The sequence below is a fragment of the Hyperolius riggenbachi genome, chromosome 2, assembly GCF_040937935.1.
Source record: "Hyperolius riggenbachi isolate aHypRig1 chromosome 2, aHypRig1.pri, whole genome shotgun sequence".
Lineage (NCBI taxonomy): Eukaryota > Metazoa > Chordata > Amphibia > Anura > Hyperoliidae > Hyperolius > Hyperolius riggenbachi.
Window position 1 is genome coordinate 38,479,169 of NC_090647.1, and position 13,953 is coordinate 38,493,121.

The 13,953-nt window shown below is 44.9% G+C and overlaps 1 protein-coding gene across 1 annotated transcript in view; it reads right to left on the reverse strand.

Moving 5' to 3' along the window:
- Positions 1-13,953, reverse strand: part of MOGAT2 (monoacylglycerol O-acyltransferase 2) — a 104,620-nt gene that overhangs the window by 61,497 nt on the left and 29,170 nt on the right. The window contains exon 2 of the mRNA XM_068266658.1: positions 8,786-8,964. Within this exon, the coding sequence (XP_068122759.1) occupies positions 8,786-8,964 (179 nt within the window). The remainder of the gene's footprint in view (positions 1-8,785; positions 8,965-13,953) is intronic.

Here is a 13,953-nt window from a genome sequence, read left to right on the forward strand (position 1 = left end):
GATCTGCAGTATCACCAAGAATGCAGATATATACCCGATTATTGATGATCTGCAGAATCACCGATAATCAGATATATTGCTAACCTCTGGACACCTATAGGTATATGAGTGTTTGGTGTAACAGTAATACTTTGAGTGATGCACCTGCTGAGCAGGCGATATACAGTATAGAGACACTGCTCTGGGAGCACAGGAACCTTCCAGCAGCCTGAGGCTCTCCAAGGGGAGGAGTCAGGCTGGAGACAGGAATGGCCAGAGAGTGAGTGACACCTAAGGGTGGATGTCACCATGTGATCTGGAGACTATCTCTTAAGGAGAGAGATAGCTCTCGAGGTCGGCCAGGCCGGGTCGGCAACACACTGACAGATAAAGTACAAAGACAGAAGGCTGATTCGGTATCCAAGTCAAGCAGGGTCTAGCAACGGAATATCAGATATACGAGGTACCGAATCAGAAGACAGAGGAGTAGTCAGAAAAGCTATAAGTCATAACAGATATCAAACAATGCCTAGTCTGGGTGTGAGGTCCTTGGTCTCTACACCCCGGCACTAGTCTAAAGCATAACAGAAAGATTTGCACAAGTTCCCTAGACTTAGGTGCGAGGTCCGTGGTCTCAGCACCCTGGAACTAGTCTGGAGTATAACACAGATGACAATACAGTTCCTTAATCTTGGGTGCGAGGTCCTTGGTCTCAGCACCCTGGAACTAGCTTAAGCATAAACAGAATACAATTCAAATAATCTGGCTAAGTGTGAATTCCCAGGTCCACCTGGTTCAAACACACTGAAGGATCTGACTAGGTCTGAGTGCTTCCACGTAGTGATCGCAACGGCAGACAACTGCAAGTGTCCAGCAGGAACTATATATGGAGTAGTGCTCTCCAGCACCACCCCTAATTGCTCAACCAATAGTATCCTGCTCTGGAGTCAGCTGATCGGCGTGGTCAGCTGACTCTTCCTGCTTAGTATAAGAATTCTGCCTCTCAGCGCGCGCGCGCGTGTATTCCTAAGCCTGTGTGCACTAACAGACTCAGCCACACCAGACACACGCTGCCGCGTGCAAGCCGCCGCGCTGGACGCGGAACCAGCCGCCTTACTGTTGTTGCATGTGGCGGCTTTTCCGTGTTCCGCCTTGCTACCAAACACACGCTTCCGCGTGCAAACCGCCGCGCTGGACGCGGAACCAGCCGCCTTACTGTTGTTGCATGCGGCGGTTTTTCCGCGTTCCGCCTTGCTACCAAACACACGCTTCCGCGTGCAAAGTTGCAAACCGCCGCACTGGACACGTAATCAGCCGCCTGCTCAGTAGCACATGTGGCGGCTTTTCCTCGATCTCTCACACAGAGGAGGTAAATTAACTACAGAGGAGGTAAATTAAGTACAGAGGAGGTAAATTAAGGAGTAAAGAGATAAGATAACTCTCTTACTGTGTGGAGGTAAGTTTTCTCTTGCCTTATTATCTCCAGCATGATCTTAGTGAATTGAGGCCATGTATCATACCACTTATTTCAGTTATAACTATAAAAACAAGAGTGAAATACCAGTACAGAAGTAAATGAAATAAGGGAAGAGAAAGAATAAGAATGATTTTGCTTGCATAGCTTAACACTGCAAGCCAACCAAAACTACTAGTAACAAACAACAAATTAGAGTGCCCAATTATAGCAATTATGACTATGATATAATATTTAATCCTTCATATTCATTAGATAAGCATTCCAATTATTTTTAAGGTGCCCATACACACACCAGTTTTCCCATTCGACTCCCTGAAGATTTGAAACCGCTGATCAGAATTGGAACGAAATTAATACCTTTAAATGTTCGATCAAATTTTGAGCAAAATCAATCGAAAATATTGATCGTACAGAATTGGGGAACATTTTGGAAATATTGGACTGCCATTGCAGCGAACCCACAGCCCAGGAATAGGACTGGTGATACAAGTCTAGTGAACTAACGGGGGCACAGGAATAGTGAACCAATGGGGGCACAGCTTGGTTTGATTACAACGGTATAAACTGTTGTTGATGGAGCAGAGTGTTCTTTACACACAGATAGGCACCCAGTATAACAAGTTAGAACTCTTTACTGAAGAAAAACATGCAGAGATAAATCATACACTGTCACCAGGTAATGCAGAGAACAGAGAGGAACATCATCATCACATTTTACAGACAGTGACATCTTGTGGTTGCTTTACTGTAGTGCAGTTTCAGCTATTCTGTTTATACTGCCAACCCTTATTGAATAAAATTACTATTTTTTTTCTTTTCCCTTTTTTTTTCTATTCACTTTTAAAATGATTTAGTCAATGTTTTGTAAAATGTTTTTGTAAAATCAGTGCTATCTTTATTGACAGCAAGGCGAATCACTGCAAGATGTTTATTTTTTTCCCCTCCAGCTAAGTGAGCAGGAACAACACACAATCTCCCAGAGTGCTCTGGGGCATGAGGCTGCATAACTAAAAAGCCTAGGTTAAAGTGAACCCGATGTGTGCGTGATATGGAGGCTGCCATATTTGTTTCCTTTTAAACAATACCAGCTGCCTGGCAGCCCTGCTGATCTATTTGGCTGCAGTAGTGTCTGAAGCACACCAGAAACAAGCATGCAGCTAATCTTGTCAGATCTGACAACAATGTCAGAAACACCTGATCTGCTGCATGCTTGTTCAGGGGATATGGCTGAAAGCATTTGAGGCAGAGGACAGCCAGGCAACTGGTATTGCTTAAAAGGAAATACATATGGCAACTCTCACCACAGGTTCACTTTAACTTCTTGAGGACCACAGGCTTACACCCCCCTAGTGACCTGTCACGTTAAGGCTGGGGTCAGCCAACCTTTTTGACAGAGAGCCATAAACGCCATAAATTTGAAAATGTAATTCCGTGAGAGCCATACAATATGTTTCAAACTGGCACAGCGCGCATGCGCAGCAGAGGGCTCACGTCCCTGTTGCCATGGTGATGTGTATACAGTTGATCCTCCGGGTAGCGGAAGTGTCAGACACGTCTTCAGCTTCTCTTGGTTTTCAGCAACATCAGCAATTTCTCCGAGAGCCAGACAGGAGAAATACAGACTAACAGCTTGTACATCTAGCTAGCTGACTTGGGGGGTTGATTCACGTTGTAGGACGAGATCCCCACACTTTGGCCCAATAGGCTGCTTGTCAAGTGACAGGCAGCCTATTGGGCCAATGGAAGTGCGGGATCTCGTCCTACAAAGTCACTGGACCTGACAGGGTCCAGAGTGGGACAATTGGAACAGCTGTTAGTTTTAGGGGAGTACGAGTAAGTTAGTAGTGCATGCTACAGCAGTAGCGTGCCTACTCTGAAAATTTTACTTACGCTGCCACCAGTGGTGTAGCTAAGGAGCTGTGGGCCTCGATGAAAGTTTTACAATGGGGCCCCCCAAGCACTCTATACATAACAATTGATACAGCACCAGGGCCGGATTTACCATAAGGCACTGTAGACACTTGCCTATAGGCACCTAATGATGGAAAGGTGGCTCACTCCCCTTCCTGAGCGCTTCTCTCCCTCCTTCCCTATGCAGTCCTGTTGAGAGTGTAAATGAGAGGTTACTCACCCTATCAGCACTCCACTGACAAGATCTCTCTTCAGCTGGGGGGGGGGGGGGGGGGGGGGCATCTCTAGCTATATAATACTGAGGTTCCTCCAGCTACCTAACTTGGGAGCACCTATAGTTATTTAATATTGAGGGTACTTCTAGCTACCTAATAATACTAAAAGGCACCTGAAACTACCTCTGACGGGCAAGGGAAGTAAGCCAGTTGGGCCCCTGAACACTTGCTGTGCGGTTCGGCAGAGGTTTGTAGGCCCATGGTGAGTGAAGTCTAAGTTGCCAGGACATCTTTGCCTATAGGCTTCTGTGAGGTAAATCCGGGCCTGTACAGCACACCAAAACCTGCCAATGGCAACTACAGTGTCAGAGGTGCAAGAAGGGGATGGGGAGCAGTTTGTTAATGATTACCACTATTCAAAGTATCTGTAGAAGTGATTATTATGAGCACAGGAGCAATAGGAAGCTAATACTGTAGTTGAGGGAGGGCCCTTCGGGGCCCCTCTGGCCTAAGGGCCCCGATGCGGTCGCAACCTCTGCACCCCCTATTGTTACGCCCCTGGCTGCCACACTGAGCTGTGCTGCTTGAGCAGTGTAGCTTAGTAAATCAACCCCTACTGATTTGTCTGTGAACCAGATGTATCCATCAAAAGGGCCACATCTGGCTCCTGAGCCATAGGTCCCCCTACCCCTGATTTAAGGTAAGCCGCCTCTATTTTTCAATTTTAACTGTTTTAACCCAGTCTTATATACTTCTGGGCGTCTCTTAGCCCTTTTGAGATCTGCTGCATGCTTATTCAGGGTCTGTGGCTGAAAATATTAGAGGCAGAGGATCAACAGGACAGCCAGGCAATGTGCATTGTCCAAAAGGAAATATGGCAGCCTCCGTATCCCTCTCTATTCCGTAGCTCCCAACTGTCCCTCTTTTGGAGACCCTGTCCCTCTTTCCTCTTCATTTATCCCTCTTTCAGAGCTGATGTGCAGATCTATGTAAATATATGTTTAATTGACTCTAAACTTTATTCTCATCCTTTAAATTGATATATTTCTTATTTCCAAATGTCAATATGAAGGCTAATTACCCAGAAAAAAAGGTCAGTGTGGTTTACAAAACAACATATTTTTCTTATGAAATCTTCATGGTATGTGTGACCAGGTGTTTGATGGGGGTATGATCAGGGGTATGGCAGAGGCAGAGCTTAACCACTCTGGCGTTCTGATAAGATCGCCAGGGAGGCTGCGGGAGGGTTTTTTTTAAATTAAAAAAAAACTATTTCATGCAGCCAACTGAAAGTTGGCTGCATGAAAGCCCACTAGAGGGCGCTCCGGAGGCGTTCTTCCGATCGCCTCCGGCGCCCAGAATAAACAAGGAAGGCCGCAATGAGCGGCCTTCCTTGTTTTGCTTACACCGTCGCCATAGCGACGAGCGGAGTGACGTCATGGACGTCAGCCGACGTCCTGACGTCAGACGCCTCCGATCCAGCCCTTAGCGCTGGCCGGAACTTTTTGTTCCGGCTGCGCAGGGCTCAGGCGGCTGGGGGGACCCTCTTTCGCCGCTGCTCGCGGCGAATCGCCGCAGAGCGGCGGCGATCGGGCAGCACACGCGGCTGGCAAAGTGCCGGCTGCGTGTGCTGCACTTTATTTGGCGCCAATCGGCCCAGCAGGGCCTGAGCGGCAGGCTCCGGCGGTACTGGACGAGCTGAGCTCGTCCAGACCGCCCAGCTGGTTAAATAGGAACTCAAGTGAAAATAATGTAATAAAAAAAAGAGCTTTATTTTTACAATAATTATGTATAAAGGATTTAGTCAGTGTTTGCCCATTGTAAAGTCTTTCCTCTCCCTGATTTACATTCTGACATTTGCCACATGGTGACATTTTTACTGCTGGCAGGTGATGCCAGTGGAAGGAGATGCTGCTTGCTTTTTTTGGCAGTTGGAAACAGCTGTAAACAGCTGTTAGTCCCCACAATGCAACATGGCTCCCACAGTGTGATGTCAGGACCATGGTCCTCCTGACATCACACTGTGGGAGGGGTTTTCACCACAATATCAGCCATACAGAGGCCCCCTGATGATCCGTTTGAGAAAAGGAATAGATTTCTCATGGGAAAGGGGGTATCCGCTATCGATTGGGATGAAGTTCAATTCTTGGTTACGGTTTCTCTTTAAGTCTTCCTCTTTTTTATCTCAAAAAGTTGGAAGGTGTGTCCTTTATTGACATTTACTACAGATGCCAGGCTACAGAAATGGACAGCCCAGTGCCCGTGGGAAATGTAACTCCCTGGCATGTTCCACACTCTCTAACGTACTGCAGAGCACAGCAGCACCCTGGCAAGCTCTAAAAGCCCTGATTTATATGTCAAAGTGTGAAAGGAACTATTCTGCGCCATCACCAGTACTGCATCTTCTCAGGTTCAGCCAGTGTTGTGCTTTAAAAGTTAATTCAGTTTAACTTAAAGTGGACCTGAACTCAGTCAGAACTTCCTCTGTGCTCTGAAAGATACACAACAGCATAATCACCTTTAAAGAAAAACATTTCTTTGTTACAGCTGATACAATTCCTGCAATAAATCTGCTGTGTGTCTACTTCCTGCTTTCATGGAAGCAGACATGGGGTTAACATCCTGTGTTTACAAATTAGCTGCTCTGCCAAGGCTGCCAAGATTCCTGAGCTGACAGAGCTGAGAGATCGAATTACAGATGTGATTAGTTACAGAGGAGGGGGAATTAGACAGGCTAAACTCTCTAAATACATACAGGGTACATTCCTCTCTGTTTTCCTTCTGTCCTGTGAAGAGTTCAGGTCCACTTTATGCCAATAGATACTGTTCCACATAAAAGTGAATGAGGAGAGAAGCAGTGGAAGGTGCTAGCAGGAGACGGGTCTGAGCTCCGAGGCTGGCTGCGCACATAACAGAGCGGGAAAGGTCGCGTTTTCTGTCATGTGCGTTTTTTTGTGTGCGCGCTTTGACTTTTGTTTTTACTACATTTGCCTTAGCGTTTTTTTTTCAGCAGACGAGTTTTTCTAGCGTTTTGCGTGCATTTTTATGCATTTGCGTTTCGCATATACAAAACGCACATGTGTTTTGTATGCTTCTTTTGTGCATTTTTCAATTGCGTTTTATGCTAATCCCTAGGAAGACAACAGGAAGGGGAAATACATCTCAAAACAATAAAAAAAGCATATAAAAACGCATGGAAAAAGCATTAAAAAAACGCATACCATTGCGTTCCTATTGACTTTCATTATGTGCGTTTTTGATGCGTTTTTGCATATTAGGCAACAAAACCAGCGTTTTTAAAACTGCACGCATAAACGTATATGCGTTTTCTTAATATGCTTTTTTTTTCCTGCGGCCCATAGACTTCCATTAGCGACAAAAACGCAGCGTTTCCCGCAATGCTGGAGTTTCTGCTAAAAGTGCACCTAGCCTGAGAGTGCCAAATGTCAGTGACTCTTTATAGAGCACCAAATCTCAGAGACTTCATGTCAACCACCAAATCTCAGTAACTCTCCACTGAGTACCAGATCTCAGTGACTCTCCACAGAGTACCAAATCTCAGTGACTCACTGTAGAGCACCAAATCTCAGTGACTCTCTGTAGAGTACCAGATCTCAGTGACTCTCCACAGAGTACCAAATCTCAGTGACTCACTGTAGAGCACCAAATCTCAGTGACTCTCTGTAGAGCACCAAATCTCAGTGACTCTCTGTAGAGTACCAGATCTCAGTGACTCTCTGCAGAGTACCAAATCTCAGTGAATCTCTGCAGATCATCAACTATCAGATCTCGGTAGGACATCAAACCTCAGTGACTCCTCCATGTCAAGCACCAAATCTCAGTGGCTCACTATAGAACGTTAAATCTCAGTGACTCACTGTAGAGCACCAAATCTCAGTGGCTCACTATAGAACGTTAAATCCCAGTGGATCTCTGTAGAGCATTGAATCTCAGTGACTCTCTAAAGAGCACCAAATCTCAGTGAATCTCTATAGAGCACCAAATCTCAGTGATTCTCTATAAAGTGCCAAATCTCAGTGAATCTCTATAGAGCACCTAATCTCAGTGAATCTCTATGGAGCACCAAATCTCAGTGAATCTCTATAGAGCACCTAATCTCAGTGTATCTTTATGGAGCACCTAATCTCAGGGAATCCCTATAGAGCACCACATCTCAGTGAATCTCTATAGAGCACATAATCTCAGTGAATCTCTATAAAGCACCAAATCTCAGTGGATCTCTATAAATCACCAAATCTCAGTGAATCTCTATGGAGCACCTAATCTCAGTGAATCTCTATAAAGCACCAAATCTCAGTGAATCTCTATAAAGCACCAAATCTCAGTGAATCTCTATAAATCACCAAATCTCAGTGACTCTCTATGGAGCACCTAATCTCAGTGAATCTCTATAAAGCACCAAATCTCAGTGAATCTCTATACAGCACCAAATCTCAGTGAATCTCTGTAGAACATTGAATCTCAGTAACTCTCTAAAGAGCACCTAATCTCAGTGAATCTCTATAAAGCACCAAATTTCAGTGAATCTCTATAGAGCACCAAATCTCAGTTAATCTCTATAGAGCACCTAATCTCAGTGAATCTCTATAGAGGACCAAATCTCAGTGAATCTCTATAAAGCACCAAATCTCAGTGAATCTCTATGGAGCACCTAATCTCAGGGAATCTCTATAGAGCATCACATCTCAGTGAATCTCTATAGAGCACCTAATCTCAGTGAATCTCTATAAAGCACCTAATCTCAGTGAATCTTTATAGAGGACCAAATCTCAGTGAATCGCTATAGAGCACCTAAACTCAGGGAATCTCTATAAAGCACCAAATCTCAGTGAATCTCTGTAGAGCATTGAATCCCAGTGACTCTCTAAAGAGCACCTAATCTCAGTGAATCTCTATAGAGCACCTAATCTCAGTGAATCTCGATAAAGCACCAAATCTCAGTTAATCTCTATAGAGCACCAAATCTCAGTGAATCTCTGTAGAACACCAAATCTCAGTGAATCTCTATAGAGCACCTAATTTTAGTGAATCTCTGTAGAACACCAAATCTCAGTGAATCTCTATAAACCACCAAATCTCGGTGAATTTCTATAAAGCACCTAATTTCAGTGAATCTCTGTAGAGCACCAAAAGGTTTTTTGTACAGAAAAATCTTACAGTATATAAGGAGGAGCTGCTGTACCTTAATAGGGAAGTAGTCTCGCAGGTATCTCCACATCACGTGGCTCTGCAGGTATTTACTCCTCCGACCTCCCTTGCTGGGGGTGTCCCAGTCGATGAACCACCAGATCCCATAGACAACGCTGATTATCCAGAATCGGGTGAAGAGCAGAGCGAAGAAGAGGAAGATGCAGGTCAGCGCTGCAGGAGAGGAGGACAGCAGAGTCAGTCTAGGCATGTATGTAAATAAGGGGCCGGAGATTGCTGCTAGGCAGAATACCGGGTAAAGTTACCAATATTCTGCTACTTAACTACGATTCGAAAACATCAGTCATCTTTACCGATATTTTACTATGACCTAACCTAATGCTCACACAGAACCCTCCCTCTACCAATGCCTAACCCTTAACCCTCCCTCTACTGATGCCTAACCCTTAACCCCTACCTCCCAACTTTTTTAGATGAGAAAGAGGGACGCTTAAGTCACGCCCCTGTCACACCCCTGATCACGCCCCCATCACACCCCCAGTCACGCATACCATAAAGATTTCATAAGAAAAATACGTTGTTTTTATAATTCAAACCACACTGGTCCTTTCTATCCTGGTTCATTTTCCCTCATATTAACATTTTAAAATTAGTAATATGTCAAGGATGGGAATAAAGTTTAGAGTCAATCAAACACATTTTTCAGTAGAGAAACCTATATATATTTACATAGAAATAGGGACACAGTCCTGAAAGAGGGACAAATGAGGAGGAAAGAGGGACAGGGCTCCCAAAGAGGGACTGTCCCTCCGAAAGAGGGACAGTTGGGAACTATGCTTAACACTCCCTCTACCAATACCTATCTCTTTCCTAGACTGACTCAACTTTCCTCCTGAATTTTCTCGCATGCCCCTTATAAAAAAAACATGAAAAAAAAATACATCAAGCAAAAAAGTGTTCAAAATAGTCTGTACCGGATAAACTTAAACTTGACATTTGATATTACTTTTCTTAAAGCACACCTGGGCGGCAAAAAGATCGGTCTATAATCTCGATATGATCTGATCAGAGAAGAATTGTTTTCTTCCGTGCACAGCACATCAATAGTTAATATATTTCAACATGAAACCTACTGAAAATGGATCAAACTGCAGCGTTGCACTATTCAACGTCATCAATGCAACGTCATCAATGCAACGTCATCAATGCAACGTCATCAATGCAACGTCATCAATGTAACGTCATCAATGTAACGTCATCAATGCTCCTGCCCCGCCCCCAATCCATGGAAATGTTCTGTCTGATCAATTATTTGGATAGATTTTCAGTAAAAATCCATTGAAAGTTTGAAACTCCAACTGACATGTTGGGGCATGAATATCAAGCAGTGTGATTGAATCTGCCATGAATTAAACTGGGCCCACTGTGATTTGTGTGCATGTATGGCCAGGGCCGGATTTAGGCCCTGGCCTAGGGCAACACAAGAGGAAGGGCACCAGAGCAGCAGGCTAAACTGGTGCAGCATTTTGTAGCTTGCAAATGCTGCAATACAGGGAGATCAGGCGAGTGCCTGACCGCGGTACTCTGCTGCTAGCTGTGCACATTTGCATTGTGTCGGGCGGCTATGGACTTGGGCAGCATTGGAGACAGAGGGGAAGAGGAAGGTTCAGCACTGGAGACGAGCGGAGAAATGAGTGACACAGATGGCTGTGTGAAGGTGAGCTTGCTGCCTAAGGTGGGGGGGATTAAGGGAGTCATCAGGCTACCTATACGGGGGGGGGGGGGGTCATCAGGCTACCTATACTAGAGGGAAGGGGGGAGGGGTCATCTCGCTACCTATACTGAAGGGGGAGGCTGGTGACAGTGGTCTAGGGCGGTAAAGAGTACAAATCTGGCACTGAGTATGGCTCAATTGTATGTTGCGATGGGCGGGGGAGGGCCGGTTTAAGCAACAATGGGGCCCCAGGGCAAAATAAACCTGGGGGCCCCCCCAACAGATACCCCGGAGCAAAAAAATCGACATTAAGGGACCTTTTTTTTAGCTGGTATAGTCAGTCAGGGTTTGAAACCCCAATCGGTCGGAGCTCCACATTCTGGCTACCCCAGCCTGCATGGGGGACAAGGGGTTAAAAAGTTTCAGGAGGGGGGACCCCACATCATTAAAAAAATTCCCACACTCTAAACATACAAAAAAATTGGGAAAATAGGAAAAAATGCCAGGGATCTTCATACAGCCATATTGCGGCTGTATAGCGATCCCTGGCCAAAGCGCTGCGGCTGCGTATAGACCCCCTGGAAACCCCGTTAGGAAATGTATTGCTCTTTCTTTTGATGCATGTAAAATTACACTACCGTTAGGTACTAAAAGTGACATTTACCGCATTTAAAAGTATACTTTTTTACTTTGAAACTTTAAAATTGATTTTCTCAAAAACTATAATGTCTTTTTGAAAAATATTTTTTTCCTCTTATTCCCAATGATCTCCTTAACATATCCTGCAAATTTAGGGTTTCTAGCATTTAAGGTGGATTTGCTATTAACCGTTAAAGTCGGCGGGTTTTTAAATGTGTATTTTTTTTACTTTGAGACTTTAAAACCGATTTTCTCAAAAACTATAAGGTCTTTTTGAAAAAAAAAATGTCCTCTTGTAGCCACTGGGGGCCCCTACAGGCTCTGGGGCCGTGGGGCAATTGCCTCCTTTGCCTCTATAGTAGCGCCGGCCCTGTCCGGCTCTGCTACTTTAGGTTACATGTCCCCATATGTTCCATAAAGCAATGTGAATCACTGTGCTTCAGGGCGGCAACAATTAGGGGGCGGCAAGAGGCGACTCCCCTCCCCAAATGTCCCCCACCTCGCACTCCCGGTCTCCCTCTCCCTAGATGCACGGCACCGCTTCACTCACCTGCTCTCAGCATTCCAGCGATGGGATCTCCATCCACCTGTCCAGCATCCTGTATCCATGGCTACAGCGGTGCGTCATGTGACCTGTTACATGCTGCCGGGTCACATGAAGCGCTGCTGTAGTCAGAGAGGAAGCAAGACTTCACATGTGGCTGGTGATCCCTCCCTTCGCTAATCTACAATTTTCATTTAGATAGATCGCAGCGCTGTACAGGGGACAGCTTTGTCACTTAACTGTCCCTTGGAGTGGCACACAATCTAATCCTTCTCATTGGCTGATGCCTATGAGAGGTGATCATAGTGGTTGGATCTCGGGGGGAGGGAGGGAGGGAGGGAAGGTGGGATAAAAATGTTTTTAAAAAGCAGTTTTTATTTTAAAAAAAAAATTAATAAAAAAAATAAAACTTGCAGCAGCAATCAGATCCCACCAACAGAAAGCTCTGTTGGTGGGCAGAAAAGGAGGTAAGATTAATTTGTGTGCTAACTGCAAACTGTTAAAGCTGCAGAGTGCTGAATTGTAAAAAATCACCTGGCCACTAGGGGGGTGTAAACCTGCGTTTCTCAAGAGATGAAGCGCAAATGGAAACTTAGCTGGACACGCACACACACAAAAAAGAAAACATTTACTCTGATTCCTAAATGGTTTGATTATGGAGTATACTGTACTTCTAGTGCTGTGTGCTAGGACAGTGAAGCAATGACCCAGCTGCGGGGGTCAGGTGCGAGCTCAGTGAGTTAAGTGAGTCTGGGGCCATTAAGTGATGCAATATTTATGAGACAGACACGCCCCCTGCACTGCTAGCCTCACGGACACCACACACACTCCCTAATATTCAGTGTCTGGCTCCTGATGTCTGCAATGACACATGGCACAGACATTGTATAGAAGAGTAAATAACAGACTGATGCAACGTGGAGATTTTGTATTGAATCTAACCTTTTCCGAACGCACTCAAGTTGAAATCTACGCACCCTGGATAATTATTTTTTTTCACTACCTGACCAGGCTTGCTCAAATCCGATCCGAGAGATAGTTCTATCCGGATATCTCCCAGTCAAGCTGTGCGGGGAGGGGGTCGGTCAATCTTACCTGTCTGACGTCTTCTTAGCTCCGCCCTCGGTGCCTCCCACTATGCGCTCCACGCAACTCCAAACACTTCCTTCTTCCGGGTTGAAGAAGGAAGTGTTTGGAGTCACGTGACCGCCGCGTGGAGCGCATCGTGGGAGGCGACGAGGACGGAGTTAAGAAGACGTCAGACAGGTAAGATTGACACCCCCCCCCCTCCCCGCACAGCTTGACTGGGAGATATCCGGATAGAACTATCCGGGTATCTCCCGGATCGGATTTGAGCAAGTTTTTTCTAAGCAAAAATCGATCAGAAAGCGCGTGTAAAAGCGCTTCAAAAATAGCCCTATAAATCGTTCAGCGCCTGCAATTTAGAACAAGGCCTAATAGTCTCTCCCTCTGATACAGGGGTCAGTCCATAAAATCAGGATGGCCACCTTGGTTTTATCACTCTCACAAGATATATGGCTGCTATGACGCCTAGATACCCCAGATACATCTCCGTATGTATGGTCAGCTTTAGTCTGCAGACAGTAGGCCAGGGGAAGCAAGAGATTTGGGCGCATGAGACAAGTGGACAAAAAGGGCGCCCCATTCACTCCCATTATAAATATCGTTTAATGGGCGCCGAACAGGGAAAAAAAGGCGCCAGAGATTATTAACGTTTTACAAACGGCGCCCGGAGATTTTTAAGGTTTTATAACTGTGCTTGTGATGATTTAACTTTACAAAATGAGCCCGCGACGAATAATGTTTATAAAGATACTAAATCACTATTTCTAAAACATTTCTAAAACATTATTATCCACCCAAAAAAATTATTTACATTTTTTTATTTACATTTTTTATTTATTAATGTTTGTAAAACATTATTATCCATAGGGGGTCTTAGGTTTAGGCACCAACAGGGGGGTCTTAGGTTTAGGCACCAACAGGGGGGTCTTAGGTTTAGGCACCACCAGGGGGGTCTTAGGTTTAGGCACCACCAGGGGGGTCTAGGGGTTAGGGATAGGTACAGGGAGGGTTTTTAACAAACGTAAATACAAGTTTCAGTTTAGAAAAAGGGAAGATTAACATTTTAAGAATTGCCGATCTCATACACATTATTTAATGATTTATAAATTCTTAAAACACTATTTGTAAACGAAATTCTACACAATATTTCTATAAACGATAATAGTGCTTATCGTTTACACCACGCTGCCTTTTTTCCCCGACGCCCTTTTTTGATGTA